This window comes from Amia ocellicauda, chromosome 9, assembly GCF_036373705.1.
Source record: "Amia ocellicauda isolate fAmiCal2 chromosome 9, fAmiCal2.hap1, whole genome shotgun sequence".
Lineage (NCBI taxonomy): Eukaryota > Metazoa > Chordata > Actinopteri > Amiiformes > Amiidae > Amia > Amia ocellicauda.
In genome coordinates this window covers 38,280,882-38,302,524 of record NC_089858.1, presented here as the reverse complement: position 1 = coordinate 38,302,524, position 21,643 = coordinate 38,280,882, and the positions used below count along the sequence as shown (strand labels likewise).

The 21,643-nt window shown below is 39.0% G+C and overlaps 1 protein-coding gene across 5 annotated transcripts in view; it reads left to right on the top strand.

Moving 5' to 3' along the window:
- fgfr1a (fibroblast growth factor receptor 1a) overlaps nt 1-13,948 on the top strand; it is a 62,387-nt gene extending 48,439 nt beyond the window's left edge. For 3 of the 5 annotated variants that reach the window (XM_066714421.1, XM_066714425.1, XM_066714422.1), the window contains 10 exons: nt 3,618-3,815; nt 6,026-6,170; nt 6,456-6,577; nt 7,242-7,352; nt 8,217-8,407; nt 10,857-10,979; nt 11,419-11,489; nt 11,859-11,996; nt 12,494-12,599; nt 13,002-13,948. In XM_066714421.1, coding sequence (XP_066570518.1) covers nt 3,618-3,815; nt 6,026-6,170; nt 6,456-6,577; nt 7,242-7,352; nt 8,217-8,407; nt 10,857-10,979; nt 11,419-11,489; nt 11,859-11,996; nt 12,494-12,599; nt 13,002-13,178 — 1,382 coding nt within the window. In that variant the 3' untranslated portion in view covers nt 13,179-13,948. Of the gene's footprint in view, nt 1-3,617; nt 3,816-6,024; nt 6,171-6,455; nt 6,578-7,241; nt 7,353-8,216; nt 8,408-10,856; nt 10,980-11,418; nt 11,490-11,858; nt 11,997-12,493; nt 12,600-13,001 lie in introns of all 5 variants that reach the window. The other 2 variants (XM_066714423.1, XM_066714424.1) reach the window with 1 other exon arrangement.
- Nucleotides 13,949-21,643: the final 7,695 nt, after the last annotated feature.

Sequence of the window (21,643 nt, the reverse complement as noted above, 5' to 3'; positions counted from 1 at the left end):
CACGGTCCTCTTCCCACCCAGTCCTAGATCTAGGTGGGACTGGGACCTGTGCGGAGAGAGGTCCCCTATCTCTGTGTCTTTGTTTTTAATGAAAATGCAGCAAGATAAAACACTCAAAACTAACTTTATGAACCAAGACTTCCAAAAGAAGAGCTAATGCGAAGGAGTTTGCTCCTAGATTGCAGTGTGACCTGTAGGCTTACGCTCAAACTTGTGATCCATCGCAAGTTAATCATAAGGCTAAGGTTTTCACTCTGGAGCTTAGAATTGCTCAAGTTAGGCCTGTTTTCATGTAGTAGGTGTATATCAGAAATAGTTTTGCTGCCATATAGAAATGAGTGTTTGGCATTGCAGTTTATCTGCTGGTTTCATTAAAACAAAGAAAATGTTTCTGCCTTCTTAAAAGAAAATTGATTTGAAGCAATTATTTTGTTTGGATGGTGATTTTGACAAGGGCCCTGAAGAGTATGTACAGTCTTTGTCCATCTCCCTCTCCTGGCACCTCGCCTAGCTGATGCCCCTTCACTCTGTTGAAGGGACACTCAGTTGCTCTTCAGGGATGGCTCTGATAATTGACAGTATGGGAACGGACGTTAACTTCCGGGTTGGAATTAGCGTTTCCTCAATTATCAGCCACTTGTCATGAAGCCTCCAGACACAAGGGGGAGCTCTCTTGTGTTATTGGGTGTCTGTGGGGTTCTGTGCTGGTGTCTTTCTGCGGAGGAAGGTTGCGAGATACAAGATCTTTGACTTATTCCAGGACAGTACCCCTCAAGTTTGGGGTGATATTCAGTTATTTTCTGTGGAAACCAAGTGTATTGATCTCCTTAAAAACACAAATGTGTTACTTCACCTGTGATATAGATTGAGTAATTTGAAGTCTGTGCTTCCGTTTTCCCATTTCCTGTTGTCTCTTCTGAGGAAGAGCCAAACTGACTTTTCCAAACCAATTGGCAGGGAGTTTTGAGGGGAAGTAAACTGGCCTTGTACTGTTAAAGAAACATAGCATGTGACACTTAAATACTTCACTCTTATATTTAGTTTAAGTCGTAGCATGAAAAGCAGTACATCAGAGAGTCGCATGCAATACATAGCATAGTGTATGCAAACTATGTAATAAGCCTCGTTTGTTTTTTAATCAAACTTATTGGAAGTTTGTCACAAGATTTAATTAGACGTTGGCTGTTTTTTTTAAATACAAAAAAGTCTAGTACATAGTGTGCTTTTGCTGTCCAAGACATCTCTACTGGGATCACTCATTTTATTAACCCTATATATTGACAGGGTAATCTCTCGCAATGTGTCCTTGGAAAAACAATGCTATTGCAAAAGCAAGAAAATATTATACAAACTGCATATGAGATACACTTGATACATTTAATTCTATGGTCATAACATCTACCGACCTTAAGGGTGGAGCTTAAGTTGGAGTAATAGTTTTACTGAAGATTTCCAGTAGACCATGTTAATTGATTACTGAAAAGGAAAATATGCAAAACATTTTAAAGTTTTCTATTGTGATCCAAATATGTGGTCAAATTGTTAAGGCTTGCATCACACCATGCATTGTGTAGACCTGATATTAAATATTACTGCCATTTATTTTGCTTTCTTTACTTTCTTTTATCAGTTTTATTCATTGACTATAGTAAAAGAGGTTAATGTCTTCCCTGTATATTTGGCCACATTAAGCCTTGGAAAGCTTTTGATTTGAAATGGCTTTCATCCACTGAGTCAAGGTTTCTTCAGCCCCAGTGTAAGAGCTTTGCCTGTAGTGGTTTTGCTGCAGAATTTCAGACTAAGAACAGTAGCAGCAGTTGTTTTTAATGTGTTGCCCCTCAGAGAACTGACACGTAAATGGTTTAACAGAAAATAACTGGACGTTCCACAGTGTTAGATGGAAACTAAGGTTGGGGAGGGTATGTTTTATTATGATTTACTTTTTAGTATGAGTATGATTATTTAAGCATTTTTTATCCATGCACTGCATTTACTCTCAAGCCCACAAATGCATCATAATATTGATATATTACCAACACCTTTTTTAAAGCTTGGAAATCCCTCTTAAGGTCACCACATTAGGGACATATTTGAAAGAATATGCTTTGAGTTTGTCATTTTTATAGCTTGTCATAAATCAAGGAAATCAGTCTGGAACTCTGTGGTTCAACCAGTTAAAGCCTCCATTGGATGTGCAGGTTGAGCCCTCTGGTCCAGATGGCACTGATGCCAATCTCAAGTGTTGTAGCTGTCCGTTACCGATATAGTCCACAGTGTGACGTACAATTGGCTGAGGGCTGCCAGGGTTCGATAGGTTTAACCTACCGGAGTTTCCTCGACTTTGCGCTTTTGTTCCATGTGCCTGTCTAAATATTTGTTGGTACAGGTAGTTTTAGTAGTAAGTGTCATGTTAAAAACTAACTTGGATTGGAATACTTTTATATATTATGGCAGCACCAAAACAAACTTTTAGTTTTTTACTCAAGTGACAGCACTTTTTAATGTGCCAAATAGTAAAATTGTTATAATGTACAATATACCTGGATGCTCTATAGAGGTGCAGACCCACCAGTTGTAAATTCCAAACCCAAAACTTGAGGGCTGCTTTGATTGCCAGAGGCTTCTTCTCGACTCATGAGTGTCTTGTATTTGGAATTTGCAATCGGCTCCAATTTAATCCTGGCACTTGGCTCTTATTAATGTAATTATACCACACATGAACTAATTAGATATTTAAACTTCTTGAATTGGTTAAGTTCTTTTAAATAAATATTAATGATAATTGAGGTTTGTTTCTTTTCTTAATGTTCATGTTTTTTAAGAAATATTAAGTCTCCGCTGGAACTAATCATTAAAACGTATATTTTGGGCTAGGTGTTAGTGGTGTTTTGTTTGTGTATATTGTTCATTTGGATGGATATGTCAGCATGCGTCTCTGTATGTTTTGCTTTGTGGTCCATATATTGGGAGTATGAACATGTACTGGTGTGTGTGTGTGGAATGTGATTTTGTGTGTGTTCATGTCCAGGCCTGTTTGTTTGTGAGAGCAAGAGGAGATCTTTCCTGTAACTGAGGTAGACTTTTCAGGGTCTTATTTGGATTCATCAGTTTCACATGACAAATTAAAGGAATACTAATAACCTAATTAACTAAATTCTGAAACAGTGGTGGGTGAAAGTCAGTTTTCTTTCTGTTCATGGTTTATGGTTTTGAATAAAATTCACTGCTTAATCTTCAGAGCTTAACAATGGAGAAATGTAGGCAGCTATAGCAGCTACCAGTACATATGCCTCCAAGTTGCCCCCTTCCTTTCACAATCTCTGGTACACAGTGGAAACTGCAGAACTAGAGCAACCTGGAGGGGAGTTTGACAGAACTAGAGCAACTGGGGTCATTGTTGCACAGAATTACCTGTTCCATATAAGGGGAGTTTCATTAGATAGGAGCCCAGATGCAGCTAGCCTCTTTGTCTAGCTCCTCAGCTCTCAAACTCTGTGTATGTGTGTGTCTGTGTCTGCATCTGCATGTTCTGTCTGTCTGACGGCATATACATCCTCAGTGTGCAAGTGTACCTCTGTGCCTCTGCAGTCTAATTTAACCCTTGCCCCTGTGCCCAGCCATGCCCCCCTCCCCGGTGCCCAGCCAGACCTACCTGGAGGTGCTGATCTACTGTGTGGGCTTCTTCCTCATCTGTATCATGGTGGTCATCGCCATCATCTTCAAGATGAAGAGCACAGCCAAGAAGAGTGACTTCAACAGCCAGCTGGCCGTGCACAAGCTGGCCAAGAGCATCCCTCTGCGCAGACAGGTAACAGAAAGTAGATAGGGGGTTTGCAAACTTTACTTTTCCCCTCTCTCACTCTTCCTTTGTTCTGCTGCTCAGATTGGTGTCCAGGTGATATGCTATCCGCTTGGATTGCATGGAGTAGAACCACCAAATGCTCTCAAAATTAATATTTAATAGAAAAAGTAAAGAAACTGACTTGCCTGCCGACATAGACAAGTGAAAAATAATTCTCCTCGCCAAGTTAATCAGTTTCAATCTCTCTATTTATTTTAACTAGATGTAAAATTTGTAGTTGGTCTTCAAATTTAAGTAGCAAACAGTGTCTTTCTATGTCTCCCAAAATATCCCCCTCATTGACAAAAACAGCAGTTGGGAGACTCAGAAAACTATTATCCAAAGGTGAAACCAACACATCACTTGACACGTTTTCATGTGAAATTGTAGTGTGTGTATTGTTGTAACTACAGTTTATTTTTGGACAGCAATATCCCTTTTTAGGGTGTTTTGAGGGAGGGGGAGATAATTAATCTTAAACACTATTCGCCAACCACCCTTAACAGTTTTGAGAAGCAGTAGAAAAAAACACTACAGAAGGTATCTTTCAAGGGGAAACTTGTTCACTATATAACAGTCAGGTTAACTGCAGTAAATACAAATACCAGGTATATTATTTAGTTGTTCTTTAAGCACCATGGCCGGCTTTTAAAATCTGTGTAAAGTAGTAGTCTGAATAGCTATTTAAAATGAGTACTCTTTTTAACCCTTTGTCCTCTTCCCCGTTTCCACTTGGTAACACATTTTAAGGTTTGTATTACTGGGAATTATTGTGGAATTAATTGACAGATACCAGGACTGTCAATCCTTCGGTCAAATGACCTCACATAACCCATTTCAACAAGGCACACCCCTGAAGTATAGTTTGTGTTTTTTGAACATGAAGGTGGACACAAACACAAGAGTTTGTAAACTCATTATCTTGTCTGAATTTCCATAAGTGATTTCCATGTCCATTTTGGTTTGCATCAAGTAGAGATTATGCAAAAGTCAACTTAGCGAGTTCTTAACGAGTGTTGAACGTACGGTAGGCACTGTCCTCAAAAGTGGTTAGCAAAATTGACAGTCCTAAAGCAGCTGACTTAAAATGATCGGACATGGCTTTTTCAAATGTATACTAACATCAAGCTGGAGTAGTGGATGTCTACGGTCTGTGATAAAAAAAAAAAAACCTGAAAAATAATGGGTTATGGTCATTATTACCAAGCTGCTGAGCCCTCAGTCCTATGAATGTACTTCTGAATACTTTTGCACTTTGTATTGTGCTTATATTTTGTAAGTCAGCCTGGATAAGGGTGTCTGCCAAGAAATAAATAATAATACCATGCTCTCCAAAACCGCTGTGGTAGCTAATTCAATATACCTACTTTCTTTCTATTGAATTGGCTGCTTTGTCCTTGACACCTAAGGTATGGATTATGGCAATAACGGCAAACAATCTTTACTGGTCTTCTGGTCTCGCAGCCAACCTTTATCCCAGTATTGGGAACTGTGCCTCTCTCATTGACTAGTCCAGAGTCCTACTGGTTTTGAGTGACCTCATACAGGTACTACTTTTAAACAAGCAGTCTATAAGCCCTCGAAGTGAATATGGTCTACTTTACAGGGTGTGACTATTAGAATTTTAGTTTTCTTTGAATCACAGGTTTGAATGATCTCTGCTCCTATAGAGGAATGTCTCTCCCCATCCCAGACTCTCACTTTCTCAGAGGCTTTCCTCTTATCTTCCCCTCATGTTCTGTCACTGTCTGTATCTCTCCAGATCCTAGAGAACTAACTAGTTTTATAGCTATAGGTCAACATGAAACACCAATTTCTGAAGACTGGGAAGATGTTAATTGTAGGTCAATTTTCCAAGGAAATTCTTCAATTAAGGGAACCGTGGCCCTTGGGGAACCAAAGTGTATTCAGGTGTTTGTTCTGAAAGATGCTGAAATTGACAATTTACTTAAACTCCAGCATAATTGTTCAGAATGGAAGGTTTTGTAGGTCTTTAAAAATGTCTGAATTAAAGATGAAACCTGATGTATTCGGGAGCTCCTGCACCAAGATTGGACACCCTTAGTCTGTCTCTGTCTCTCTCTCTCTCTCTCTCTCTTTCTCTCTCCCCACTTTCTTGGGCAGGAAGTCTGCTTTCTCCTTTACGCTCTCGCTCAGATAGTAACCATGCTTTGTGTGTATAGGTGTCAGTGGACTCCAGCTCTTCTCTACACTCTGGGGTGATGTTGGTGCGTCCCTCTCGACTGTCCTCCAGTGGGACGCCCATGCTGTCAGGGGTGTCGGAGTACGAGCTGCCTCAGGACCCCCGCTGGGAACTCTCCCGTGACAGGTACACTGTCTAAGCCCCGATACAACTGCCAGGCCACATGGTCACATACCCACATGTGCACTTGCAATCGCAAACACTTTTGAAGTAAGATCACATACAATAGTTGTCCATAGTTTTTCCAGTGGAACCATAATCTTGCAGGTTTTAGTCTGTTATTAAATCACTTCAACCCATGGTAATTTTGACCCATTAATGGCAATCAGTCCATTCATTAAGAGTTATGTTCTTGATGCCTTTCACTTATTTTCTCTCTCCCCCCCCCCCCCAATTGTTTGTCTCCTACAGGCTCGTCCTGGGCAAGCCGCTGGGTGAGGGCTGCTTTGGCCAGGTTGTGATGGGCGAGGCGCTTGGTTTAGACAAGGAGAAACCCAACCGAGTGACCAAGGTGGCTGTGAAGATGCTGAAATGTGAGTTAGGGCTGAAGAGAAAGCAGATGAGTTACAGTAGTGGACACAGCACTGCTGAATGTCATGCAGAATTACAGTTTTCATGACCAATGTTCTCTGGTTTGGACCTGCCAATAGGTAGCAAATGTCACAAGGATTTGTTTGCAAAGGGACAATGAGTTTGGTGTACTGCTTCACATTTAAATTCAAAGGATCAATAGAACTGTTGTTAGGATTAGTTAAAATTAAGGTGTTAGGATCGGTTAATTTAATCCCCCCCCCCCCCATTTTAATCCTTGTTATGCAATGTTCTTTAAGCACATTACATATAAATGAATGTTCTCTGTTTATGTTGTAATAGACTTGGAGTTGATTATCAACTAGTGATTCCAAACTAGGGGGGTATAAATGAAAACTGTCTAATTGAATTATTTGTAAAACTGTTTGAGTATGTCAGAACTACGCAGGATCCAGATACATAGTCCTTGATCTGAAGATCATTTTTAAGAGTAATTTTCAATAGGAAAAGCTGCAATACTATTCTGGACCTTGTATAGTATTGCAGCTTGCACATTTTTCTTTGTAAGTGCTGTTAGAAAATATTGATAGACTGAGGGGTCAATCAATATGGAAGATGATCTGGTCGTGTCTGTTATGGTAATCCAGCTGTCTTGGTCTTTCCTAGCTGATGCTACAGAGAAGGATCTGTCGGACCTGATCTCAGAGATGGAAATGATGAAGATTATTGGCAAACACAAGAACATCATTAATCTGCTGGGGGCCTGCACTCAGGATGGTAAGGGGGGGAACTGAGAGCATCTGGGACTGAGAGATGGAGAGAAGAGAGATGCATCATCCCATAGAAAGAATGTGACAGAGCTGACACAAAGAGCTAGTAGGACCAAGCAGTGGAGACCAAAGACAGACTTCAGAAAAAATAAATTCTCCAGGCCTAGGTTTGGGGGAGACCAGAGAGAATTATCCCCCGTGTGATAAGATTGCAAAACACAGAATATTCACCTACACAAATCACCTCGGCTGAACCCACCATTGCAGCTCTTGCACGTAACATGCCAAGAGCACTAAAACCTTTTCTTTGGCACCATTGCACATCTTGTAAAAACATTAGCCTCCATTTCTCCACTCCCTCTCTGGCTGTGAGTTAATAACCTGAATAGACAAGTTCAATGAAGGCAGTCATTCCAGCTTGCGTTTCCTAATACTTAATGCCTTTGAACGTTCTCCTGGTCCACACAAGGAGCTGTTTCTGTAAAATTGTTTCATTGTGCGGCACTGCGGTTGCTGTCCACATGACTGCTATAAGCTTCGACTGATTTCCCTCTTCTGTGTTTGGATTTAATGGCTCCCTGCCTTTATTACTGGCCGTTTGTCCTGTAGTCCACCGAATAGAATAGATCTTAAGTGTAGAATTGTACTTCATTTTTTCTTATTTTTCCTAAACTATTTTAAAGTTTTATCTTTTGCCAACTGTTGTAATAAGAAAACAGTGAAGTCTCAATATCTCATTAAATGTAAAGAGTTTAAATTGATTAGACATCTTTTTGGATTTTGAACCATCAGGTGAATATAGCCAGGTGACAGGAAATGTCCCCAATAGAGCCTAAATTGTCTCCCTGTGCCCTTCTCTCCCTGTCCCCAGGCCCCCTGTATGTGATTGTGGAGTACGCTTCCAAGGGCAATCTGAGAGAATACCTGAGAGCTCGCCGGCCCCCTGGCATGGAGTACTGCTATAACCCTGACCAGGTGCCAGAGGAGCACATGTCCATTAAGGACCTAGTCTCCTGTGCCTATCAAGTGGCCCGGGGAATGGAGTACCTGTCTTCCAAAAAGGTAGGCCTGACCTCTTCACCATTTGCCCTCTGTTAAACCCACAATCCCATGTGTCTTTCAAATCTTAAATCGGCAGAGATTGTTAACCACTCAGTTCTCTTGAAGGGGATATTGGGATGAAAAAAAAGAAGAAAAAAAAAAAATAACACCATCACCGTGTATTATATATATAATACTGATATTTCAACAGTTATCAGAAGTGTTTTAATCAGGGTAGAGGTTATGCTGGCTCTTTAATATTTCTATTTATGTAACTGAACAGAAATAATATGCAACTAACTGATAGGCAATCTACAACCTTGCATTAAATAAATGGTTCTTAATATTTTATGGGATTATTATAAATTTACATAATAGAAACCATGACCTTGCTGTATGTAAAATGGCAAGCAATACAAAAGTAGCCAAACAGCAAATCAATAGTGATACAAATGTTATCAGCCTATTGTCTTTTTTTAAATTATATTCTGTTTAACAAGACTAATGCCTGAATTTAAATGTGACCATGGTCATATCCATATTGTGCGTTTGATGAAATTTGTTATTTTACACATTTTACACACAATACATGAATTATGTTGCCCAGTAGTTAGGAGACACTTTTTGTTTAAGCATAGTAATACTAATATATGATGTTGCCTTTTCTGATGTACATAAAGGTTTGAAACGGTAATGAAAATGTTACAAAAGCTAGAGAGACTAAAATTAAATCTTTGAGGTACAGAAAATTTGAGAATTGCATTGTCATTTCATACATAAATGCTTTAGAAATTCTGGGAACAGGATATGGATTATAGCTCGACATAATTTTAGAGAATGCTAGGAAACCGCAGTCCACACTGATATTTTACACATCTGTTCAAATAGACATATTGCACTTTTAAAATCTATAATCCAGCACTATATGGGGGAATGCTGACCCCTGAGTTGAACATGGCTTCACTCTGTCAATCATACACATTGTACTAGTTACCTAATGGCTTTGCAGATGTGCATTGTAAATACATAGACAAAACAAGTGAACATCTTCACTTCCAATCTATACATAAATACACACATACACGTACGTTAATGGTTAATTTTAAATGTATTACTAAAATAATTATATGATAACATGTTCACCAACATGAGTCAGGAGGGGATTCTAAAGTTTAAAAGTTTAGTGTTAACATACACTCACCTAAAGGATTATTAGGAACACCTGTTCAATTTCTCATTAATGCAATTATCTAACCAACCAATCACATGGCAGTTGCTTCAATGCATTTAGGGGTGTGGTCCTGGTCAAGACAATCTCCTGAACTCCAAACTGAATGTCTGAATGGGAAAGAAAGGTGATTTAAGCAATTTTGAGCGTGGCATGGTTGTTGGTGCCAGACGGGCCGGTCTGAGTATTTCACAATCTGCTCAGTTACTGGGATTTTCACGCACAACCATTTCTAGGGTTTACAAAGAATGGTGTGAAAAGGGAAAAACATCCAGTATGCGGCAGTCCTGTGGGCGAAAATGCCTTGTTGATGCTAGAGGTCAGAGGAGAATGGGCCGACTGATTCAAGCTGATAGAAGAGCAACTTTGACTGAAATAACCACTCGTTACAACCGAGGTATGCAGCAAAGCATTTGTGAAGCCACAACACGTACAACCTTGAGGCGGATGGGCTACAACAGCAGAAGACCCCACCGGGTACCACTCATCTCCACTACAAATAGGAAAAAGAGGCTACAATTTGCACAAGCTCACCAAAATTGGACAGTTGAAGACTGGAAAAATGTTGCCTGGTCTGATGAGTCTCGATTTCTGTTGAGACATTCAGATGGTAGAGTCAGAATTTGGCATAAACAGAATGAGAACATGGATCCATCATGCCTTGTTACCACTGTGCAGGCTGGTGGTGGTGGTGTAATGGTGTGGGGGATGTTTTCTTGGCACACTTTAGGCCCCTTAGTGCCAATTGGGCATTGTTTAAATGCCACGGCTTACCTGAGCATTGTTTCTGACCATGTCCATCCCTTTATGACCACCATGTACCCATCCTCTGATGGCTACTTCCAGCAGGATAATGCACCATGTCACAAAGGTCGAATCATTTCAAATTGGTTTCTTGAACATGACAATGAGTTCACTGTACTAAACTAAATAGAGCATCTTTGGGATGTGGTGGAACGGGAGCTTTGTGCCCTGGATGTGCATCCCACAAATCTCCATCAACTGCAAGATGCTATCCTATCAATATGGGCCAACATTTGTAAAGAATGCTTTCAGCACCTTGTTGAATCAATGCCACGTAGAATTAAGGCAGTTCTGAAGGCGAAAGGGGGTCAAACACAGTATTAGTATGGTGTTCCTAATAATCCTTTAGGTGAGTGTAGTTCATAACACTATTTACACCATTGCACTGCAATAAATCCAACAAGTGAGTGATGGGTCCTGATGAGATTGTTTTTCCAGTGTATTCACAGGGACCTTGCTGCCCGGAACGTCTTGGTCACCGAGGACAACATTATGAAGATCGCTGACTTTGGACTGGCACGAGACATTCACCACATCGACTACTACAAGAAAACCACCAATGTGAGTGTGGCTTGCCCTCTTCTGTAAAATGGCAGGCCTAAAAGTGGTTTAGAAAGTGAGCTTACCTGTCCTAACAGCTATATGGGGCATGGGGGGGAGAAGAGAGATGGCAAATGGTGAATCCATTCTGGTAGACCACTACATTAAAAACCAGAATTTTACATGAATACATAGGAATGATGGCTTACATTTGTTTTGGGGGGTACACAGATGTGTACAGGTATTCCTTGTTCATGTGGACATTTTTGAATGGCATTTTTCGCCATTTATATGTGCAACATTCACTACACAATAGTTGTTTGAATACAGCTTCCATCTTGATGAGATTATCGTAATCAGATTATCTTAATTCAGGATTTAATTTTTAGTAATCTCATAATGTACAGCCTGTGAATATATCTGAGCAGTGTAATAATGCAAGTCTGTGTTTTCTCCCCAGGGTCGCTTGCCAGTAAAATGGATGGCTCCAGAAGCCCTCTTCGACAGGATATACACACACCAGAGTGACGTGTGAGTACAAAATGGCTATTGTTTTATTGTAAATTAGAATCTGCATATGCATTTTTCCTTCCTCCCAATCTGAAGTTGACTATTGTGAATTCACTTGGTTCCTCATTTTCGATGTGCACAGTAACAGAGGAGAAATGCAGACTGATTTGCTGAAACGTGCTTTAAGCTTCGCTTCACATTGCAAATACCATTTCTATATATGTTCCAGAATTCATAAAATATATTAATTGAGAATAATGTAACAGGCATGATCTAATATCGGTATTGGCTCAAATGCAAGACATTGTACAGTCTGTCACAACGGGAGTCTCGTTACCATTCAATTAAAGTTTAAATGGGACCAGTGTTGACCAAGTAACTGTGTTTCAGATGGTCATTCGGGGTCTTGCTGTGGGAGATCTTCACTCTGGGGGGCTCTCCATACCCTGGGGTCCCAGTGGAGGAGCTCTTCAAGCTGCTGAAGGAGGGACATCGTATGGACAAGCCCTCCACCTGCACCCATGAGCTGTAAGAGCACCTCACCAACCTTACACTGCCCCCTCCTTTGTCACACCATTGTCTCTTATGGGGGGGAAAAATGCCCCACATTATCATTCCAGTCCAACTATCACTTGTTTAAAAAAAAAAAAAAAAAAAAAAAAAATTGGTCAGGTGTTAACAATTCTTAACCACTGATTTATTCACACCTGTTGAAGCTCTCTTGGACCAAGGCTGAAGAATAAGGCTTCAAGAGCAAGGGTCAGGAAGAACTCATGTCCCATAGGGTTAGAGTAGACCAACAGGCCTTCTAATCCAGTTCATTTTTTGGTGCAACCAGCTCCATAATGATGTGTCCATTTATTAAGCACTTACATATTTGTGCCAGAATAGAGCAATTGAATAAGTTGCATGGGAAGTGTCTGGTGACCTGTCACAGCGTAACTCCATGGCAACTTGACATTACACGTTGTAAGTGAAGTCTCATTTGGTGACCAAATGGTAACATTTGTATTGTGTGTGTGCAGATACATGATGATGAGGGACTGCTGGCATGCTGTGCCCTCCCAGAGGCCGACCTTCAAACAGCTGGTTGAGGACCTGGACCGCATCCTGGTCATGAATTCCAACCAGGTAAGCTCACACGATCTATTATGGTGAATCTGCCCAACTTATTTGCACTATTTTGTGTAACCCAACCCAACCCAACCCAATTTAAAGGCAACCAGGGGGACTCCTCAGTGATGCATCCAATCAAAGCATCTGCAAATAGTGCAAGATGTTTCCTACAGCAATTACCAGCTTTGGCTGGGAGTTCCCTGCGCGGGCATTTAACAGTTTAATTGGCTTTGAGCCGCCGGGATGGGGTGGGTAAATGTCTGTTGGGGTTCATCGTGCACTAATCCCCTCCCTGTAGCATAACGTGCCCCTCCAGATTCAGATTGTTCATACTTCTATAATAGCTATGGAACACTTGTGTAAATTACTTCACATTAGGAAATTAACTCCCTTTCGGTCTCTCTCGCTCTGTTTCAGGAGTACTTGGACCTCTCGGTGCCCTTGGACCAGTATTCCCCCAGCTACCCTGACACTCGCAGCTCCACCTGCTCCTCGGGGGAGGACTCGGTCTTCTCCCACGATGCTGGGGCTGATGAGCCCTGCCTGCCCAAATTCCCCCCACAGCCCAATGGTGTGACCTTCAAGAAACGCTGACCCTTCCCCAGTCCCCCCTGCCCCCCACCTTTTCTTTGGCCCTGCTACCAACAGCCAGCCATTCTTTCTGAAAGACTTGAGACCGAAGGGACTCTTTCTGCTGGCCTGACTGTAGCAGGTACAGAAATGGGAGAACATGCTTTATGATTTTACGGACTTTGGACACATAGGTACAAGATTATCAGCCAGTTTCCTGCCCTGAAATCGGAGGCTGCACCATTGATCTGGTATTGTTTCGACTCTTTGCAGCTGTTGGGACTGCACCGGAGGATTTGAAAGGCTTGTATCTCTCTTTGTGAAGGGGATGATGGGCAACTTTGGGATTCTGTTGGGGGGTTGGAAGGCGGCTGGAAATGTTACAGATGTTAGAGGGAGATTTTTGTTTTCCTTGTGCTATGTTTTCTTTTTTTTTAATTACAAATAATGAGTGGTTTTTTTTTTTTTTTTTTTTTTTTTTGCTTTGCAGTCAATTACTGCACTCCACAGACCTGAACAGATGCCATTGTGTAAATAGTTAGAAAATGTATAAATATGAATATATATTTACACTGTACTCTTATGTTAATTCTTTTTGTACAAGATTCATAACACTTGTTTTTGGAATATTGTTTGTTGGGGAGAGTGGGGTGTAGGGGGCGGGGTGGGGGTGAGTGAATAGCCATGAAATGAAACTATGCTAATCTTATATTGATTCATTCATCGGCCTGTCATTTTGGGTTTGCTTTTGCCATGTGCAAGCCCACTGCTGCAAATACAAATACTTTCTCTCATGGCCTGTTGCCTCACTCTTCCTGTGCTGAATGGTAGTAAAAGGACATTTGGTATTGGCTACAAAAGTGTTTCGTGGACTGGTATTTTTTCTTTATGCAATTATAATTGCTTATTTAGCTGTAATAGAAACATTCCTTAATGAGAAACGGAACCACAATTATATCCTCACTTTGTAAATCCATATTAATTACACAGATATTAAATTAACTGATTAGGCAGTGTGACAACCAAATCAAGCAATTCTAATCATGAAAAAAACCCAAACAAAACACTAGACTGAAGATTACAAAGGCAGTGATAGTTGAACAATTCAAAAAAGTGTTGAGTCTATTGGTCTCTGGATTCCATTTTGTTTTCCAATTTTATTCTGCAAAGGGGAGATCTCAACCCTGTCCCCTCTTTATTTAATGTTTCATTCCATCTGAGCTCTCAAGTGCTACATATGTTTTAACTTTCAGTACTTTCAAAAATACTGTGATTAATCTTACCTCAAATATTTTAATAAACTTGCTCCCTTGTAGTGTCCGAAGAAGTTTTTAATAGCTTACCTATTAACAATCTTCAGAAATGGATGGGAATTTCACTCGTCTGTAAAGCACCCCCATAGTAAGTATTAACTCCAGTCCACACATGTCATTTAAAACCCAAGAAATGCTTCAAACCTTCATTAAATCCTTAATTCTATGAAGGTTCTATAGCAGTGACAAGAACATTCTCAGTAGCCACTGGTGTGTACAGGTATTTATTGAAGGCAATGTATGTTTTAAAGATTGAGTCCATTTTTTTTTTTTATATATATGCCTGACATCGTGAATGATTACAATAAATAAAATTGTGATTTAAAAAAAAGAGCTAGCTTATAACAGCACTTCATAAACCGGTCCATAAATTTTCTGGGACTGGCTTCTCCACTTGTGTTAGTGATGTAAATCATGTTTCCTGTGAACAACTTGTGGCAATTTCAATCTCTCACCCATTTAGAGTAGGTTACAGGGGGCAATTAAATATGATAATGTGCTGCTGACATCAGAAGAAATATCTGTGCTGGCGGAGAGCAGCTCTGCGTGGTGAACGGGTAATTTATGGCCAGGGGAATGGTTTCATGGAAAGTGTTGCTCTGTTAATCCCCCCCACAAACTCCAAGACCTACACCACAGGATGGCTTCGTGCCATCCATAGCTGGATGGCCTACACCTGGCCTACACTCAGGACACACAAACACTGCTAAGAAAAGGAACAGGGCTGCCTGTGTCAAGGACTTACCTAAATGGAGAAAATACATGGAGAGAATTAATGTGTTGCCTTGGACCTTGTTAAACAATAAAAGGCAGGATTTAGAGCACCTTATTGCTTCTTGGTTTAATTTCATTAAAAGTACAAAAATGAAAAGTAATGAGACATCCTGCAAACCTGTCCCTATAGAGAACAAGAGATCTACTTAATGATTTTTGGTGTTGCTTGTTCTCACACAACACATTGATTCAGGAAGTGCAGTGCTATTTTCATCCTGCATATGATTCCATCTAATCGTGCAGAATGTGATCTTCCTAAAAGGCTGTGGATCCAAATGGACATCTGAGAGAATTATGCCTCAGTTTTAAAGAAATGTCCAACACTAGGTGAGATTTGTAATCTGAAATCTTATGTGTAATAAGCTTTTTTTTTGTCTGCAAAATCCAGTTAGAAAAATAAATATTGGTCTTTATGTTCTAATGCATCAGCTGAAGATGGTCAACAACTGTTAATTGTATTAAAGCATCTACAGGTAAATCAGACTTCCACTTTTATTTTCCTGTCTTATGCTTGCAGTTCTGATTGCAACTTTATTTGTTTCACTTCAAATCTGGTTTTAGAATATCTGATGCAGTCAGTCAAGTGAAGGAAATACAAAAATGTGTAGGGAAAGAAGATTTAGTTAAGGAAAAATGATTTGCCTTTTAAATGTACTCCAATGAGAAGAATGTTTTGGGTCAGGCACCTTTCCAGTCCCTGATTTGGCTTTGACTAGAATGGTGCAGGAATGTGCTTTGCATAGAAAAAAACACTTGAAGGAAAAGTAGCATATAATCATTCATATTGTTTGGCCAGGAAAGAGGGGCTTGTGGGTGATATGCTTTGGTTTGATTCTTGATCCTAAAACTTACATGGTATGAAAAAAACTTTTATTGTTGGGTTTATTTTAGAGCAGAATGCTATTCATCCCTGGAAACGGGCTGTAAAAAGTGACATCTGCCTGGTTACCTGTGCCATAAATGCCCATCAATAAACTGCAGAGAACCTGTTTTATTGCCAGATAATGGTGTGCCATGAAGAACAATCAAGCAGTCAAGTATTATCACTCCCAACAGATGGCCTGGCAGAGACTGAGAAACCCAAGGTGCTTCCGATAGCCGTCTCTGCCATGCAGAACAACCTGCTCTTAACGTGATTAACAGCCTTTTTACCCGGGGACAGGCCTTAAAAGTCTGGAAGAATTATCTGGGGGGGGGTCATTAATTCTAGGTTGTCACATTCAAATAAGTAAAAAGCCATTCCTGGTGGCAAGTACAAGAGGTGAAGCTTTTGAGTTGTTTTCTGCAGGTTATGGATCTGTACTCGAAAGCATTCAATGTCAAGTGAATTTTAAGGAGAAAAAAAAACTATATATAATGCACTAGTAAAACCCAATTCAGGATACCAACCGAGTCCAATTTTAATGGCCGTCTTACAAAAAGGACATTGCTGCCTTGGATGGAATTCAAATAGGAGCAATTAAAGAAGGTCCCACAGCTGTGGCCTGGAGAGCCACAGTCCAGGTTTTATAGGTCTCTGTAAATCAGCAGCACCTTAAACTATGAAGTGTTCTTAGATTGGTTCAAATAAGCAAATATTGAGCTGAATTATGTAGATAAGACTTGAAATGAAAACCTGAAGACCATGTGCTAAAGTAGTGCATCACTGGACTGCTGTAAACCCTTTAATGAAATTGTATTACTTGAACAGGTTAAATAAACAATTGCTTTAGTCTTTGATAAAGAGTTGGATGGAGTCTATTCCAGTGATTACTTTGAGATCAAAGTTCCTTCAAGAAACCACTGGATGAAATCCTTTATAATGTTCTAAATAGGAATATGATCTCATGTTTCAGTGTGTGATTGTCACCATGGTTTTAGGGATGGTTGAAATTGTCATGGAATCCTGCCAACGTCTCATAATCATACAAACAGCAACATTAACCAGAAGCTCAATGCTGAACATTCAAATATCCTTCTGCACCACAGATCCCCAGAGCCCTGGAGAGCAAGAGTCTTGTGTTTTTTGTTCCAAATGAGATTTCGTTTATTCCACTAAACCAGAATCTTCTTAATTGGGTATTTTTAAAGAAAACTTTTACAGGTTATCTTTATTTAACTGTACCCTTATATTTCAAAATAAGGATATATTGGGCATTAAAGTATAATTAATAGACCACATGGTTGGATCAATAAACAAATAGTACCATGGCACTGCAGGGCTGGACTGTCATATCAAGGCTTAAACCCTCAGCGTGTGTTGGTAGGAATGTTTGAATTACCCTGACTCAAGTTTACCCACTCATGTACCTTAAACACAGTGTTAAATTGAGGCCTCTGATGTCTTGCCATCCATCAGTTACTTCATCAAAACATTAAGTGAACTTAAAACGTTTCCGTCATTTATAACATTTCTTGACATCAGTAGTTTAAATTAGCCTACTTACTGGTTTCCTACGCAGTGACAAAAAAAATCCCCTACCTTGAACTGATTAAAAGCAATTTAAAATAAAAAGTCATACAAGTATTCTAAAATCCAAGTGATAAAGTTCACTTTTTAATGAAACTGATTTCTCAACATTAGTTAAGTTAAATTTGAATACTTGCAACAACTTTATTGTAAAATCGTTAATATAACATTGTAGACTGAAGGAAAAGGCGCGGGAAAGCATTAAGGTATGTAACTTCTTAATGTCACTTAATGCCTACTTATTTCAAATAAGCTTTCAGATCGTCTTATCCTAAGCGGAGTAGTTTTATTGCTGTGTTCTTCCTTGAGGGTAATAACTATAGAGATTAACTAATAATTATATGGTATTAACTATACTTTGAATAAATGGAACTTTGTGGAAATGTATAAATGTTATAATAATAACCTCAATTGAAAACATACATCCAGGGCAGTTTGAATCAGGTAGTTTCCTTTTGTAAAATTGTACCAAATTGCCTTCTGGTTGACATGTTTTTGTGTTCTGACACAACTCAAAAGTCAAGAAGTTGACATTTTTTTGTTTTGGGTGTTAATTAAACTATAGTGCAGTGTGTAAACAAAAAATCTAAATCAAACAAATAAAAGTCGCTCAATTCAGTCGTTCTGATTTTGTTTCATGTGGTTCTTTACAAAGTTGAAGTTGATACACAGCACCTTTCTGGACCGATGAGAGTGTCGTCAACTTTCATGGTGTGAATCATATAAGCTATTCAGAAGGGAGAGTTGCGCTTTCACACACACTTTATTTCGGTGGCTGTCAGCGCTGACAGATGACCTGCCCTTCACACTGCCACTTCCTGCGAGAGGTGACGCATTGTCACTCAGATATGATTATTATTCCACACCGGGGGATGCAGCTTATTAAGGCAAGGGGGAACAGAGCGATGACATCAGCCTGCTTGTTGTGCTCGCTGTCTGTCACTTAGCAATTGAATAGATTATTTATGGGGAGGAATGAGAGAAGAGTGCCCCCGTCTTAAGAACCAAGAGGCTGCCAATGCACTCGGGGAACAGATCCGAACAAAGAAGCAGAAAGATGAATTAACTCATGAATAACAATCTACAGACTTTCCATCTGGTGGGAACGGCCAAGCCTTTTTAAAAGCCCCAAGTTTACAAAAACTATAGCACCGATTTGAATTAGCAAATGTTTAATTGAAACTAGTATTGTTTACTAACAATAACATGTGTGGATGCACCTTTTCCTCAAGCAACAGAGCAAATAAATACTCCAGAACACACATAGCAATTACTCAGATTGGCAATGTCCCAAAATAAGATTTGTTTTAATTGACTGTTTAATGTGGGTTTACATTCTGTTCCTGGAAAGCCTCTGTCATTCAGATTTAATACGTGTCTCCAATTGTAGGCTAAAGATGTTAATTTAGGTAATTATTTAATTGAGAATTCAGTTTGGTATAAAAGAATAGTAGACTGACTTCTAAATATATATAATTTATTTTAGAAAATGGTGGAAAACAGGCTTCAATCACAGTTCTTACATTTAGTTTAACCCAGTTTTTTTTAATTTTGTGACCATTTAACCATTATACTAGATTATAAATAAATTGACTATCCTTCCTCAAAGTTCAGGAATGGATTTATGTATTCAATTTTGAAAGCGGAGCAATGGTATTTTGTTTAATTAAACCAAGAAACTCTTACATAGGGTATATTTTGTTCTAATACTATTTTCAAATTAAATACCCAATTAAATTCAAAATAAGTGCTCAAGTCAAAAGTACACTCCAATTAGTAGCTGATGTACAATCATAAAAAACTACATGAAAAAGGAGGCGCACATGTTAAAATCTTCATCAGGGACTTCAATGGAAGAATTGGAAAACAACGACATGGTGTGTCCTCAGTAGGTAAATATGGAAATGAAGACAGGAATGAAAGAGGTGATAGACTAAGGGAATGTGCAGAAAACACAAATCTTTTTTCATCACAAATTCTCTCCAACACGCCAACAAGAAAATGGACCTGGAGAAGTCTAGAAAGAGTGAAATAGGTTACATATTAACAAACAAAATTGAACCGAATTAACAAATTGAAGACTGTATGGTCCAATACTACAGTTTCAATACTGGAATCGACCACAGAGTGGTTCAGTGCAGATTTAATCTCAATGCCAAAATGGAAAGAAGAAAACAAATGAGGAAAGAAGCCAATTGACATCTTGAACCTCAGAAATCACCAAGCGGAGTACATATTAGAACTGAAGAACCGATTTAGTGTACTTTATGACCAACAAGAAGACCTAGATCACAGTTATGTGATAAAATATATTAAAGGATAAAAAGATCTCTCAAGAAACAAGAGAACTTATGATGAAAAGATAAATAAAATATAGTCAAGACCCCAAAAATGTGAATTACAAACTATAAGAAACTTATTACTGAAGATGGACAATGGGAACATCATAAATGCAACAATCCTCTGAATAGGAAAGAATCAAATCATTACCCTGAAAAATTATGATGGCAAAACAAACCAAAACAGATGTAATTATCAGAATAGTAGAAGAATTCTACAAAAACCTATGTAGTAGTGATGACAGCAGTAAAGAAGAGGAGGTCTCAATGAACATGAGTGAAATACCAGATGTGATCCCAGAAGAAGTAGGCTATGCCATAAAGAAGATTTTACCTTGAGTTGATGGAATCACAGTGGAGGAGATCCTAAAATAAGTTGGAGAAGAAACGTCATCAGAGCTCTATGAAATCAAAACATTGAGGAAACCTCTATAACCTAAAATTTAGATGTACATTTGGAAGAGACGGCACACTGCGGAAAGGAAATATACACACTTGCCTGAAGAGACAATTATTTGACCAATGCACGCTACCAGTGCTCACTTATGACTGAAACCTGGTCAGTAAATTGCAAAATGCTACAGAGTCTACAGATGACACAAAGAAGCATGGGAAGATACATACTTGGAATAAGAAGAAGAGCTACAAAAATAAATGAAAGGACCTGAGAACAAACTAAAATATGACATCACTGGAAGAGTGAAAATGTGAAAATACCAATGGTCCGAAAAACAGATCAAGATGGACAAAGGAAACTATTGAATGGATACTAAGAGATGAAAAAGTACCAAGACAACACCCACATAAAAGATGGGAAGAAGAAATCATAACATTTACAGGCATGACATAGAAAAGAGAAGGAAGCAAGTGGAAACATCTTGCGGAGGCCTTCCAGCAGTGGATCGATATATGCTGATGAAATGTATTCCTGTTACAACTATCACAGTCAGGAAATGAAAGTGTTAAAGGATCTGTCACCTTAACACATTTATACTGTGGTATATACAGGTTAAAAATCCTAAATGGCTTTTTGAAGTAACATATGAAAAGTAAAATAAAATGTACTGCAACTGGATACTGAACATACTTTAGTCTTAAGCTACTGTACTTTTATGATCGCTATATTTTAGTTGTCTTGTTTTTCCTACGTATGTTAATCTATTCCATGGGGTATTTTATCATATATATTACATTACACATTACTAAAGTGATAATACCACATTTTTATTTGTTAATTATTTTCCTTTTGTTTCCACCTGACAAATGATGAATGCAATTTTTGTTTAATTACGTGCAATAATGGAGACATGAATAACACCTACTATGTTTTATATAAGAACTAGTTTATTGATATGCTGCAACATAGTTTAGTTTCTCTTTTTGAGTTGGTGATTAGGATTAGCTGGTTTTAAAGAAACACAATCAAACTCACGTCATGAAATAAGACTTGCAAACGGTCTTAAGATAGTTAATTTTAATTTTGAATGGGAAGGATTTAAAAGTAAAATAAATACCAATTGTTGCCCATTTTTCTAATGCACATCTTCAATACTTGTTTCTAAAGTTATATAGAAAGATGAACTTTCCAAAACTCTGTCATATAGTATTTTGCCA